Source organism: Mus pahari, chromosome 20 (genome assembly GCF_900095145.1).
Source record: "Mus pahari chromosome 20, PAHARI_EIJ_v1.1, whole genome shotgun sequence".
Classification (NCBI taxonomy): Eukaryota; Metazoa; Chordata; class Mammalia; order Rodentia; family Muridae; genus Mus; species Mus pahari.
The window spans coordinates 48,542,505-48,557,931 of NC_034609.1; the positions used below are offsets into that span (position 1 = coordinate 48,542,505).

The 15,427-nt window shown below is 49.3% G+C and overlaps 1 protein-coding gene across 3 annotated transcripts in view; it reads right to left on the reverse strand.

Annotated features, from left to right (window-relative positions):
- The window catches only part of Sipa1l2 (signal induced proliferation associated 1 like 2), a 154,430-nt gene that overhangs the window by 46,806 nt on the left and 92,197 nt on the right, over positions 1 to 15,427 (reverse strand). For all 3 annotated transcript variants that reach the window (XM_021220025.2, XM_029532387.1, XM_029532388.1), the window contains exons 6-10: positions 12,613 to 12,787; positions 11,287 to 11,390; positions 7,640 to 7,797; positions 6,065 to 6,641; positions 2,042 to 2,316 (exon numbers count right to left, since the gene is read on the reverse strand). In XM_021220025.2, coding sequence (XP_021075684.1) covers positions 2,042 to 2,316; positions 6,065 to 6,641; positions 7,640 to 7,797; positions 11,287 to 11,390; positions 12,613 to 12,787 — 1,289 coding nt within the window. The remainder of the gene's footprint in view (positions 1 to 2,041; positions 2,317 to 6,064; positions 6,642 to 7,639; positions 7,798 to 11,286; positions 11,391 to 12,612; positions 12,788 to 15,427) is intronic.

Consider the following 15,427-nt stretch of genomic DNA (forward strand, 5'->3'; position numbering starts at 1 on the left):
GATGGTTGTGAGCCACCATGTGGTTGCTGGGATTTGAACTCAGGACCTTCGGAAGAGCAGTCGGGTGCTCTTACCCACTGAGCCATCTCACCAGCCCCATTATCCAACATTCTTAAAAGCGTCTAGAGTTTCTTACAGAGCAACAGCAGACCAAACCTACATCAGGTCTGCGAACGTTTCACTCAGCTCTGCAGTTGTCTGTCTCCAGGAGAGACTGAAGACCTGACCCCTGCTGACAGAGGAGACACACATCTGTATCCCCACCACAGATGCCCTTAAAAGTTGCTGTCAAAGACGGTCACTTACAGGGCACATTAGCTTCTAGGGAGGCTGAGAGGAAGTTATGCTCTTACTCAATCTGAGTTTTATTTTATGAAATCATTTTTTTTATCTTCTGTTGTGGCTTCTTTATGTTAAGTGTGGCTCATGGGGCCCTGGGACAAGGTGGTAGAGTCTAATGGTCAGAGTCTGGAAATGTGAGGTTATGAGAGACTCCTTGTGGGGGCTTTACAGGAGTTGGACCTTTAACACTAAGAAGGATTTCAGCTCTTTAAACCTTTATTTTATAAACCTATTGGCAGATGCAGGAAACATGGCCACTGAAAGACCAGGGGCTAGGGCTGCAGCTCAAGGGTAGAGTCCATGCCTAGTGTGCACAAGGCCTCTGGTTCTACCCACAGCATCACAAAAACAAACCCATCAGGCTGGGAGCAAATGCTAAGCACAATCTAACAGACTTTACAAACTCTGGCATATTAACCAGAGACCAAGATGACACAAGAGCGGTTTGTTTTCTAAAAGATCGCCATTTAGGGATGGGCTCCCCTAAAGGGCAGCCATTAGAGCCACCTGTGGTTAATTAAACTGATTTAATTAAAGTGAAAAACTCAGCCACACTTCAAGTGTGTGGCAGCTGCACGAGGCTTGGGCATGGCACAGATGTGACCAGGCGAGTGCCCCTGGGAGGGAGGAGAAAGGACACCTTTGTGTCATGAGTCCAGAAGGTAGATACAGCCAATGCACTGTCCTCATAAGAAAGTCCCCTTTAATATGACAGGAATTTGTTGGGGAAGAGTACCGGGGAGGGGCCTGGGAGGGGAAACTGCAGCTGCGATGTAATATATGAGAGGAGAATAAATTAATTAAAAAGTGACAGAAACTTGAGTGAATTTAAAGCAATCATTTTCCCCTCAACTAAAATGTAGAGCAAACACGAATTATGCTAGTAAGTCCTGAGTACTCTAAGGGATCAGGGCCCTGTGGTGCAGATGTGAAAGGAACTTTCGGATGTCTTCCTTCCCCATGACCACACAGCAGGGCCTAACCTCAGTGTCCAGCATCCTCCCAGCAGGTAAACTCTGGGGCCTGCCTCGTGACTAACTGGATGGAGACAGAGGCAACCTGCATGGCAAGATGGCCACCAGTGCCCCTGTACTCAAAGAACCACACAAAAGTAACACGTCAAGGTTTGAAACACACGTATGACTCTCAGCAGTTCTTGCTGAAGGTGCAGAGGTTGGATAGACCTAGTGGTGTCACCTTGAGGCTGAGTGCCACGACCATCTGTCTGTGACAGACAGACAGACAGACCACTTCCCACGCCCATGCCTGTCCCTTCCTATCACCTGTGTGCGGATGCTCTGTCCCTGCCCAACACCTTTGAGGCTTCAGTGTGAGAACAGCATGGCCCCCAGAATCCACCTACTGTCTCGCATTGCTCCAGGCAGGCAGCCCTGCCTTGTTAGCTAATCACCCTGATTTGAGCTGTGCAGGCTGTGAAGGCTGTGCACACTCAGTCCCAATAGGCCAGGTGAGTCAAATGGACCCACCCCCTGGTCTTGGCGACTCAGACTCACAGTCAATATCTGGTGTCACTCTTTATTGTTCCAGTGGTGCATGCCACATGCCCATCTGAAACCCTTTAACTAGCTCACCAATGGCTCAGGTGGCCCACTGACAGCTCACCAGCTCTCTGAGGATCCTGCAGGCAGTCAGGACTGCCCCTGGGGACAGTGCACACTGCCCAGCCTCCTGTTCTTACCTGCGGGGAGAGCCATCCTCGTGGGGCTGGATGATAACCACTTTCACAGTCACAGATGTCCGCAGTAGGTCAATCATCTGCTCATGGGTCAGCGTGGCCACAGCCACCTTGCAGATCTCCACGAGTCGGCTCCCTTGGCGAAGGCCTGCCTTCCAGGCAAAGCCAAAAGGTTCCACATCGGCAACAATTCCTTCAAAGTTCACATGGAAGCCAAGCTGGCCCAGCCCGTTCCGTCTGAGGGTCATTTCGACAGTCTCGCAGCCTCTTGTTACTATCTGAGGGGAAGGAAGCTGTTAGGCAGGGTTGGTCTTTCTCCCTGGATGCCATGGAAGGGACCCCACTGGGGACCCACCTGCACACATCTAAGCAAGCCCCTCTCCCCCTTGGCTCTATCCTCAGTCACCCCTCTGTCCCTTCAAATGACCTGGAAGGTATCTGAATCCAGAGTTCACCATGGTTGCCCTTGACAAAGAACAGCACCAAAACCGGGTTTTACCATGGCTCATGTGGCAAGCTGCCTGGCTGGAGAAGCTCGTGAGCTCTGCACTGTTTTCTGCCAGTCCCTCCACTGCCTGTCACTAACAGGGCTCCGAAGCACTTGAATTGCTCTCCTCTGGATGCAGTACAGCAAGAGAAAGGAGGAGACAACCTCATTCTTTCCGTCTCAGATTCCAAGGCTTTCTAGGTACTTTTTTATTGGGGGGGGGGAGGCTTGAGACAGGGTTCCTCGGTATAGCTCTGGCTGTCCTGGAACTCACTCTGTAGACCAGGCTGGCCTTGAACTCAGAAATCTGCCTGCCTCTGCCTCCCAAGTGCTGGGATTAAAGGTGTGCGCCACCACTGCCTGGTTGGGTACTTGTATCTAACTCAAAACAGCAACACGTGGCCTGTGTTCAGGAAGGGCCCAGGAGAGACTGGACTGTGAGAAAAGCCTAACTGTCTCCCGTGCACTGACCTGAAGACGCCCCAGTCTGTCCTGCCTGGCCTTCTGGGAGTGACCACTCATGTCCATCTGGTCCCAAGGGCCCTTCTCATCAATGAGGGGCTTTGCAGGTAGCAGAGGAGTCCTCTGTTCCTATAGCCACCCCTCCTTCTGTCACCTGTGCACTGGAGGCTAAGGGCCATCCCAGGAAGCTCCAATGACACTCCCCTCGAAGACTAGGAGTCTACACAGTATACCAAGAACTTGAGAGAGCCAGCCCAGTGGCTGGGTGCCACAAGTAAGGTAATTAGTCACTGTAACCCTCTGAGGCACTGATGGAATGTGGCTTGCAATGCCATGAAAGGAAAACATGGCTCATTAAACATCATTTGAAGATGATGACATCACTTTTTTGTGGGAAATTTCAAGTTGGGAGGTATCATTCCCCATCCCCAAAGCCCTGGGGGCAGTGTACAGGAGTTTCAGTTTAATAAACTCTCCCGTCTAGGAACCTGGCTCTGAACACACACATTCCTATTATTGAGCCCCGTGGCTGTGAGCGCAGCTGGGGAGCTGTGGCTTGCTCCCTGCATCAGCATCTGGCCTAGGTTTCCATGGTTACAAAAGTGTGTGCGCACACACTGCCAGTTGGCTTCTCCCAGACCAGCATGAAGCTGGGGACTCAGCAGAAAGGGAGCGCTGGTGTCAGCCAGGAGGGAAGTTCCAAAAGGTTCAACTTTTCACTGATCTGAACTCATTCCAAACAGTTAACCGAGCAATCCCTCAGTGCCAAACTCCACAGACACTTCCTCACCTCTTTTCCAACTTTGCTCTAAGCAGCCTTAACACAGTGGCATCTAAGATGCCTACGTCCTGGCAGATGAGAGAGAACGAAGCTGTTACCTGAAATTTAACTGAGATACTGGCTAGGCAGCACCAGCTAGTGCTGCTCCTGACTTCCTCCCTAGTGTTATCCAAGTCATCGTTCCCTGCTTCCAGACATCCCTGAAGGCAGAGCAGGCTCTCTTTGTCTCTCAAGTGCCCCATATACTTATGCAGACATAATAACCCTGTGGAAACAGCATCTCCCATCCACATGCCTGCCATGAGCTCCATGATCTATGGGGTCCACTGGACAGTGCAAATAGAGGGTCTTTATTCAAAGCCTATTAGATTCAAGTGTGACAGGGAAACCTCCACCCAAGCATGGCCCTCTGAGGATGGCTTTCCAGGACTCTCAGATGGCACACCCAAGGTCCCTCTGGGAGTGAGCTCTCCTCCAGTATGTACAGCATACACTTCTGGCTGTACTCTGTACCACATACAACAGACAGTAAGATCACCATCTACAAAAATGTGGGGTCCCTACCACCTCTAGCTTGCTGGTTTTATATCGACATTGCCTGCAATGACTGTCACCACTCCCACCAACAGATACTGGCTGATTCTACTCTCTCAAGATAGCCTTGCAACAATAAAAGAGGCTCACTCTGTGGGGAGAAAGGATAGGAAGTATAATCCATATCCTTCCTTAATGATTCTCAGTTGACTATGCAATGCATCTCTTTGGGAGAGGATTTACCAGTGAGATGTTTTATGTCTGAAACGTGCTTTCTTCTTGTACTGCACCAAGCAATCCAAACAGTAAATTATTGCTATTGTTCTAAAGCACACACAAAGAAAATCTGAATTTTGCTTTGTTAACACTGGGAACAAAAATGTGACTGTTTCCTATCTTGGGCACAATGCTAAGGTTTGGTGTTAAAAGTCACATTAAGGCATGGAGGCACATATTTGTAATCCCAGCACCTAAGAGGCTGAGGCAAGAGGATCTCAAGTTTGAAGCTGGCCTGGAATGTTCTATAAGTTCCAGACAGCCTGGGTTACATGGAAAGACCCCATCTTTTAATCTCTCTGTGTGTGGGTGTGTTCATGCGTGTGTGTACATGCGTGTGTGTAAGGACAGAGGTCAACCTTGGGCATCACTCCTCAGATGTCCACCTTGGTTTTGAGATGAGGTTTCTTTATTGTGATGTGAGGTTCGCAGACCAGGTAGTGATGCTGGCTAGCAAGGATTCTCTCATCTCTGCCTGCTCAGTGTTGGGATATCAGGTGTACAGCACCATGCCTGTTCCATGCGTGCTCAGGAGGAAATTGAGGTCTTCATGCCTGTACAGCAAACTCACTGCTAACTAACTCACTGGCCTTGCCCTGCCCCAGACCTTAACGCTCCCCCTCTTTTCACAAGTCTCTCTCTTTGACAGATAACTGTTTTCATTTCCTAACTTACTGTCTAATTTTGTAAAATATAAGATATTAGCATCACATTTAACTTTCTGTTGTTGTTGTTGTTGTTGTTTTTTCGAGACAGGGTTTCTCTGTGTAGTCCTGGCTGTCCTGGAACTCACTCTGTAGACCAGGCTGGCCTCGAACTCAGAAATCCATCTGCCTCTGCCTCCCAAGTGCTGAGATTAAAGGCATGCGCCAACACTGCCTGGCCTAACATTTAACATTTTTAAATTAAAATATTTGCTATATAAACATGCAAAAGGGAGTAAAGAAGGCCCAGTCATTAGCAAATAGCAAATCTGTGTTTTTAAGGGTGTGCAGTGCCCATCACAAAAACTTATAAAATATTTTAAATTTTTTCCTGGCTTTTCTTCAACTATTACAGAAATGGTTCATAACATTCTTTGAAGTTGGCTCGGCTTTCCTAGTCACGGGTTGTGGGTGCTTTACTGCTTTTGTTTACAAACAAAACAGTAGGCTGCGGATGGACAGTCGGTGGATCACTCAACTACCATGCAACTCTCACACCCTGGGTGTGATCTCCAGCACCATACAAAACTGAACATGGTAGACTACAGCTGTAATCCCAGCACTTATGAGGTGAAGGAGACAGGTGGATTACAAGTTCAAGGTCACACTTGGCTACCTGATGAGTTCAAAACTGTCCTGGGCCCTGAGATACTGTCTCAAAAGAGAACCAAAGAGAACCAGTTCTCTCTGGAATAGTAGCTGCTTTCCCAAGCCTTGAGACTACAACCTGCTGGGACTCTGCGGCTGAAGCACAGACAGTGGGAGACACACGCCATACTTACTACCAGTCGCTGCACTATCTCTCGGATGTCTTCGGAACGGTTATCCACTGAGGAGAGCAAAAGGCACTCTCCCCGTTCATAGAAAACTTTGATGCTCACTAACCCTGAAGTCCAGCCAATCACATCCCTACAGGAACAGTTAAACACGACATTCTTGGAATCCTTCTCTATCAGCATGATGAACTCATTGGAGATTCCCAGAAGACACTCAATGTCCGCTGACTGGCCAAAGTCCCGTGCCACCACGTGCCACATGATGGCCCCGATGCTGAACAGGTGTGCATCCTTCCTTGGCTTTACCCGCTCTTTCTTCTTTGCCCCCAGGGTGATGAAGCTGAATTTTGCAGAAGTGTCCACTGTGGCAGTTGTGACAAAGTTCTCAGCTAAATCCTTCAAGTATTCTTGCCTGGTTCGGGTAGCCATGGCCCGGAATTTCTCTGACTTATGGGCCGCATTTTCTGCATTGATCACTTTGGCTAAAAGGAAGTCCCGGAAGACAGCCGACTTTGGAAAAGTTACACCTTTGGGAATTGGGGGACCGAAGGGAGGGACATCCTTTGACCTGGAAACTCCAACACTGAGAAAGAAAACGACATGTGACACGTTCCTACACCAGCTGCACAAACCTGAAGACCAGAGTCCAGATCCCCAGAAACCGATCAGTGAGCTCTGGGTTTCACTATCCAAGGAAGAAGAGCCACGGAGGAGGACTCCTGACATTAACCGTGGCCCTCCATATGCATGCATGCACACATGCAATGTGCACTTTCCCCCAGTAGGTGTGTTCCCACACATGCAAAGCATGCACAAGTGCGTGCGCACACACACACACATACACACAAACATGCTGAATATGGAAAAGTTAAGAAAAAAAATAAACTCCCATACACCCAATACAAGCAGTAAGTAAGGCAGAGAACACCCCTATCAGAGTCCACAGAGCAGCCACTCATCCTAGTGTCCTCCTGAGACCCAGCCCCAGACAGAATCAAGGACTCAGAGCAGGTCTAACAAAGACGGTCTTGGGTTCTGAACACACTCAGGTCTTCAGTCATCAAAGCAAGCGTGGGCTCTGAGCCCCAGTGGCCCTGCCTGGGAGTCTCTAGGCTTTTGCTTGTGGCTCACTTCCCTGGTGGTGGTGGACGGGCTACACCGTCCTTCTAAGGGGCTGGTGTCAGCCATGGGCCCTGTTTAGCCTCTCAGGAAAGCAGAACACTGAACCCCACCCCCCTGAGCTGCCTGCCATGCACTTCCTTTCTCAAGGGAGGAAGGCAATTACTGCTTGCAAAAATATAATTAGCATGTTGAGGCTGGCTAGGAAATGTAGCTCTATGGTAGAGCATGTGGCTAGCATACACAAAGCCCTGTGTTTAATTCCAAGTACTACCAAAAATAAATAACAATTATTATCAGGAAGGTTACAGTGCCAGGACTTGAGAGGCTGAGTTCCTGGCTATTCAGCCTAGGCTACACAGTGGGAGAGGGAGGACGGTCTGAAGGAGGGAGGGAGGTTAGGTCGTTGTGAAGCTAGGAGAAGAAATGACAGCCGCATGAGAAGTGGGGCTGCAGGCTCACCTGTAGCACACATTTTCAGTGCAGGGGTTGTGCACCTTCACTATGACGAAGACATGCTGGAAGTGTGAACGGATGTTCTTGGGGGTGAAGGGGAGGGCGCCGGGCTCTTGGAAGACGATGGTGACAATGTCGTTCCCGATGTGCCTCTTCCTCAGAAGCTGGGCAGGAAAGGAACACCCAGAGTGACACAAAGTACCCTAATACATTCGACCTGCTCCTCTCAGCCGAGGAAGGATGAGAGACAAGCAGAGCCCTTCCTAGGTTCCAGTGGCCTTGGGCATATGACAACTGGGTGGGCCACAAGCAGAAGACACCCAGGAAGAGAAACTCAACATCCAATGCCATCAGGGAGATCATGGTACTAGGAGGGAAGTGGGCTACCCTGGGCTATCCCCACCTATCCCTTTTACATAGGAATCTGCTTCTATTTTCTCTCCTTTTATCCAGCTATTTCTTTCATCCTAAAATAGCACTTTAGTGATCAAAATGCTTTGTAAGATATGTTATAGTTTAAGCACTTCAATTTAGAGAGGAGACAGTTCGAGGAGGAGTGGCCTACTGCACAGAGAGCCCTGGCTCAGACCACAGGCTCCCTGGCTGGTTTGCATTTCTGAAAAACAACTAACAACTAACAACAACAACAACCAAAAAAGAAAAACAAAAACAAAAACAGGAGGCTGACTCTGGGAGCAGCATAGGTCTTCAATCTAATTAACTGAAACTTGGCTTTTTGATGCAATATACATTAATTAATGAATCCAGAATTCCACTACACTAGTAGCCAGAAAACCTAATCTTTTGTAATCTTGCAAAACTCAAAGTCCAGGGGAGATGCCAGAGCTGCAATGTTCTAAACACACCTTTGCTCTGACAGCACTTCTGACTGAGACCGCTCCTCACTGCGAGCTCTTCCTGTTTGTGTGGAGTGAGGCCTTGGCACACCTCACCTGGACAACCCTCTCTGCTCCTGAAGTTTGGATCTGCAATGGCCCCGACGCAGGGGCGTTCACAGCGGGACTCTGGCTAGGCAGAGGCCTCAGGGCTCTCCTCCAGTGGGGAGATCTATGGAAGGCTTCATGTGGAAGGCACTGTGGAGGTGAGGAGCTGACCTCGTGGCGGGAGGTAGCAGACCTCTGGGAAGAGCTTGGAGACACCTTGTGTTCAGCCCTGTCACCCAGATGCCAAGGAGGCACATAACTTTCCTCTGATAGGCCCTTCTGCCTCACCACAGTAACCGGAAACGGTCAGGTGACCATGGGCTGTAACATTTGGGAGCTGTGTGAAACAACACATCTTCCCTCATCCACACTGGTTTTCTCAGATGTCTTCTCAGTGAGAAGTCTGTCAAAGCTGCATCTCTGCTCCACCCCCACACTTAGGTGCCGCTGCTCCCTGTTGGTTGGGTCACATTCCTATATATGATGCACCTTCCCAAGGACAGGAGGTATACTGACTGGCTTCCTGCCTGCCAAAGCCATGCCCAGCACCAAGCAGGTACCCAAACAAATGAGGCACACAACTCGTGTTCCTTACACTGCGCATTCAAACCATGCTCACTCTCCTGTGACCACATGCCAAGACCTGCCCACGTGTAGGAGGCCCCCTGGACATGCTGGCAAGCATCATGGAAGTGAGCACATGCACTCCAGATGCAGCCAGACATCCACAAAAGAGCTGCTGCTGTCACTCCGGGCCGGGCCTGTCTCCAGGAGTGAGCTGCCCTTTACTGGCAACAGAGGCCGTGACCTTTGCTCTTCAGTTTATTAGTTACCTACAGAGCATGTCTCACTGTCCAGAGCATGAAGTTCAACTTTTAGAAAAATATAAAGGATCCATGGTGAGTGCCCTGGCTTTTAATTTAACACAGTAACAGCTGAGGAAGTGAATAGGAAATGCTCCTCCAGAAGAGAGTTCTCCATGGCCGGGGACATCCACGGTCACAGCCTGGAAGTGTCTTGCTTCTATCCTGTGCTTAAATTTCTAAGCACAGGGAAATCACTGTACTGTGAGAGAAAAGTTCTGAAACGTGTTTTAATACACAGTATCAGATCCACTAAACCTTCCTGTTCAAATCTGTAGTTTTAAGAGTTACATAGACCTCTAAGTAAAATATACCATTTCAAATTCATGTAAAAAAATTACAGTGAAAACTATACTTGACCAAACAATTCTCCCTCCTTCCTGACCTGAAATGCTTATTTTCATAGCACTGTGACCAGACATGGGGAGATCAGAAATGTAGGAACTTCTAAAGTAGAACTCGTTTGAGTGCTGTCATTGGGTATACCTATAGAACCTATAGAACACAGAACAGTTCCTGTCCTGAACACCACTCATTCATTCAGAGTTACCAAACAACAGGATTTCTTAGAGTGCCTTGATGACACAGCTAAGAGGAGATGTTGGGGCAACCTTTTTTTTTTTTTATATGGAGTAAATGTTTGTCTCTGTTTTGTCAGTCGTTGGTTCTGTACCAGCCGAGAGGACAGGATTGCAGGACTGTGGTGCTGTCACTTCGCCAGCCTTACATTTGTAAATGCTTGTCCTCCCATACCTGCTCAAATACCTGAAGGTCAGGCAGCCCTCGATGCCCAGAGACTGTCTATAATCAGAGATTGTCTCACTGTTGATTGGTTGTAAAACACATCTGATGGGCAAGAGCTGGGGGGCGGGGGGGGATTTCCAGGCAGAAAAGGGAAGAAAGCAGAGGAGGGAGATTAAGAGCTCAGACTTGGAGAGGAACAGCCAGGCCAAAGCAGAGAAAGGTACAGAGCTCTCTGGGTTTCCCTCGGCACAGGAAGGAAGGTGTGGCCTGCAGAATGTACCCAAGCTCAGAAACAAATGTCTGGGTCAGACTTCAACTCCAATGCAAATGCCCCAAGCCACATCCAGACGGCTCCTGACTGACCTTCCCTCAGAGCCTCCAGACACTCACTCCTCCTTCAGCCTCAGCTCATCTTGGACAGAGCCTAGAGTCTAGAGGTGCTGAGTGTGGAGCTCCTGCTCCACTGACCACCTTAAACCCCCAAACTCCCAAGTTCCTGGAGCAGCCACTCCATTGTCGGTACTTGCTCTCCTTTTTACATGCTCGGTAAGAAAGCTCAGCTCATCTCATAGACAGAAAACAGCCTGCTAATTACTTTGTGATGTTTTAGGCATTGGTAAGCTTTCAACACTTCCTAACTTTGAGGGAGTGTCGACCAGCACAGTAGAACCCTCTCCTCACACACGGTCAACACACTATGTCATTAAAACAATGAGCGAAACTTCCCCGAGGAACAGCAGCAGCAACAGCCCCAGCCCGCACTGCAGTAACGATTTTCTATAAATAAGTTATTTACCCACATGTAGAAACCTGTCTGCTTAACACAGTTGTTCTCATCATTAGCATGGGTGACATGGGTTCTCTTAAAGAATCTGTGTAGCTAGCTTCTCTGTTTCCTGATTAATAAAAAATACAATAACTTCCCCATAAAGCCTCAGATATCCCACGGTAACAGCCAGAGACTGTCCGCTTACTAGGAGCAGCCTACGACTTCTAAATCAAGTCTCACTCCCACCCAGGGCCACCTGCATAGTGGACATGGAAACCCGAAGGATGTGCTGGTGAGCATGGGAGAGCAGAGCACACGGGAGGGAGGCCTTACCTGCTGCCTGTTGTTTGGCATGTACGGAAGCAGTGTCGACACATGGAACATGAGTTCGAAGTCTTTATATGTGGTATAGAGGGAGTGAGTCCCTGTGGAATCCGCTGAAAACAAAGAAATTATAAAGCTAGTTGGGCAAGCACAGAATCAGGGCTCTTCCACTTGCAGATGGTGTTTGGGTTGAAAAGCACAAGCCACACTGTGTGTAAACCTGGATGTAATGCCTCAGGCACCCTCTGCTCAGCTGTTATCAGCTCTCACCTGGAGCTGCCCCACACGCCCTCTTTCCTGTCAACTTTCTACTGAGCATGCTCTCACAGACTCAGGGACTCAGGAGGGGAGATTAGTCTCTTTCTATCTGTCTTCCCTGCAAGACCACACATGTTACGATGCCAATGTGAGGCTGAGGAGATGGTTCAGTCAGTCAAGTGCTTGCCAAGTGAGGTGGGGACCTGAGGTAGAAGGGCGTCACTCATGCAAAAGCTTAGTGAGGCAGTGAATGGCTGCATGTGACGGTGTGGAGACTGGCTGATGGAGGTTGCTGGAGGCCAGTGTAGCCTCATCAGTCAGCTCCAGGTTCAGAGAAGGACCCTGTTTAAAAAGGCAAGTGGATGGACCACTGAAATGGCCTACTGCATGATAGACACTGCCGCACAAACCAGACAATCCAAGCCTGATCCCGGGGACCCTCACAAACCAGCAGGAGATCAGCCTGGTGCACCCATAACATTTCTATGGCAGGACAGGATGTGGAAACAGAGCTGTCCCCCACACAGGATAGCCTGGGATACTTCATGCAGCAATGGGAACGGGACAACAACAGCAACGTTCCTCAGCAACGTGGAACAGGACTGCTCAGAGTTATCCTATGACCTCCACATACCCAGCATGGGGTGTGTGTGCGTGCATGTGTGTGTGTGTACATATGTGCTCAGAGTCATACATGTGAAGTAAAAATTAAAATGCACAAGTGGAGAACGATCCAGGAGGATACTGACATGACCTCTGGTCTCCATATGAACATGCATGCATCTACTATAATGTACACAAACATTTACACACATACACCACACATAAATATTTTAAATAAGAAATGGTGATATCTGAACTGTTGACTACAAAGTCAGTCATCTGTTGTTTTTAAATGTATATACATATACAAACTTGTATATGCATAAGCACACAACTATACATGCATATAAACATACACTCATACAAAACCACAGGAACTCACACATAAACAGAAGCTACATAGAAGAACACATAGGCTACTTGCATATCCATGTGCATAGACACACACGAGTGTGCACTTGCACACATGCTCACTCTTATTGTCCAGCTGCGCTCGGTACTTGCTGAAGCCCTTCAGCCGCACTCTCTGGCCGAGGAGGTCCAGGAACTCCTCGAAGGCCGGCCCTGCGGTCTCGTTATTGTACATTTCCTCCTCCGTGCTCTGCCCAGCTCTGCAGTACAGGATCCCAATTTTGTGCTGGAAGCTCAGCTGAAATGAGAGGAAACATGATGAACTTGGCAGAGACTCCAGACCCGCTGTTTCTAGCCAAGTCAAAGCTGCGGAAGCCTGGGATCCGGTTCCCAGGAAAGCACGCTGGAAAAAGTCCCAAAAGCCACTCTAGGAGCAAAAAGCCCTGAGGAGCAGCGTCTGTGGCCTGAGCCACGTGGGAATCGAGAAGAAGAGTGGGCAGCCCTGTCAGACATGAAGCTAGACACACAGCTGCACACACACCTCATCTACACACTGCCACACACACCTCATCTACACACTGCGTGGTCTAATTAGAATTAGCTTCCAAGTACGGAACAGGGAAAGGCCAAGGACTTAGACTCATTTTCTCTCTGCCTCTCCTGTCTTTTTGTTCTGTAATTTATTTGAACATTCATGGAAAAATGTTGGCTCAAAGGAGGGAAATCAAATCAAATTAAGGTCGAGTAAGAAAAGAATTCCAGTGAGAACTGCAATTCGTGTGTGTGCATAGAAAATGTTTTGTTTCCACCAAAGTAAGTTTGGTCATACAATTATAGTCATTTCTCACATTTTTGACTATTTTAAAAAGAAAACATTGGCTGTAGACACCATACCTCAGAAAGAGCTGTAGCAGCAGTGAACATTCCTGCCACCACTCTACCTCAGAGTCAATACTGTGTTGAGGTGGAAGCCGTTTTCCTCCAGAACCAGAGAGAGACTAGCTACAGCTTCAGCAATTGCTTATTTCCCCGAGTCCTACTTCTCGGTCTTGCCAGCAGAGGCCTTGGCATCCTAGCCGCAGCCGAGCCTGAGAGACCAACCGGCCTTAACCGTCACCAACTCCCTGCAGGCGAGGATCCGAAAGGCATTGGGCTTGAGTACTGAGATGGGAAGCTCAGCCTCTAATAGAACCCCACAGCTGACCCCAGCAGTAGAGCAAGGCAGAGTGACAGGCGGTTCTTGGAGCAAGAAGACAGAATGGACAGTCTCATCCACCTCATTACCCATGATGAGAGAGAGCCAGCGGAAGTCTCCCTGTCTCTTTGATGTACCCACAGCATGACAGAATCGTCTTTCCCTGCTGACAGACACAGGGTGAGTGGGGAGTGTGGGCCCACAAGCTCCTTCCTCATCACAGAGATGGCAGTGGTGCCTCTGGCCCCAGCTGTGGGCTGAGAGGCTGAGCACCAGCTACTGAGCACCCGGGATTATGAGTTTATCCTTGCTGTGCTCAAAAAGGAAAACCTCCCCCAAAAGAAAAACACAATCACCTAATTTAAAAATGCCCTGTTGGTTCTTTTATGAACAGCAGTTGGGCCTACATTGCTTGGGAGATAGCTTAGGACCTTTAGAGCTTTGGGGACACTGAGGGAGTTGACTTAACTGAGAGTCAAGGTTGACATCAAGACGTTATAAGCATGCACCCTGCACAGTGGGCAGTCCTTACACACTGACTTCTACGTTACCAAAGAGTGTGTAGTGTCCACTATTAAACCCTGGAGCAAGCGTCAGGTGCCACGCCCCCGGGTCCTGAGGTGTGTGGTTCAGGCTGGCAGAGCAGAGCCTCCATGAGCCTGCACGCATGCCCTGACTGCCCATACCTGGCAGACTTATGGAATCCTTGAGACTGAGATCTTGGGGCGCTCCCCGCTCAGTTCTGCGCCCACCTTCACTTTCTGTCATTGAGGCTTCCAAAACCCCAAACTGTCTAGATCCAAACCGAGAATGTGAGAGGAGTTTCCAAACACTAGGCCTGCACCATGGGTACCAGGACCTTTGGGAAACGACAACAGACAGAACTTAGATCTTGCAAATACAGGGAAACATACAACGTGGCCAGGGACAGGGCTGCACCCTGGTTGTCAGCACCACACCTCCATCGCTTGCTCTCCAGAGAGCTGCAGCAAGATGGAACATCAGAGAGAAACTAAAACATGGTCAAAATGGCTTCTCGTCTACTAGAAGCCATTAGCAGGCTCCGCTGCTCACTGCTGCAGACAAGCAAACATTCTGACTTCCTTCTTCCCAGACCACTCTTCCAGCCCTCACCTGCTGACCTCAGGCTGATCTCAACCCAAACTCCAAGCCAACCCAACCCACCCAAGAGAAACTGCAGGCAGGGGTGTGAGGGCAGCAGCATAGCTGGGACCCCAGAGCCAGGACACACTCACTGGAATCTGAGAGCAGGAACACGCTCACTGGGTCCTGAGAGCAAGGACACACTCACTGGCATCTGAGAGCAGGGACACACTCACTGGAATCTGAGAGCAGGGACACACTCACTGGAATCTGAGAGCAAGGACACACTCACTGGGACCTGAGAGCAAGGACACACTCACTGGGACCTGAGAGCAGGGACACACTCACTGGAATCTGAGAGCAGGGACACACTCACTGGAATCTGAGAGCAGTGACACACTCACTGGAATCTGAGAGCAGGGACACAGGGACACACTCACTGGAATCTGAGAGCAGGGACACACTCACTGGAATCTGAGAGCAGGGACACACTCACTGGAACCTGAGAGCAGGGACACACTCACTGGGACCTGAGAGCAAGGACACACTCACTGGCATCTGAGAGCAAGGACACACTCACTGGGACCTGAGAGCCAAGACACACTCACTGGGACCTGAGAGCAGGGACACACTCACTGG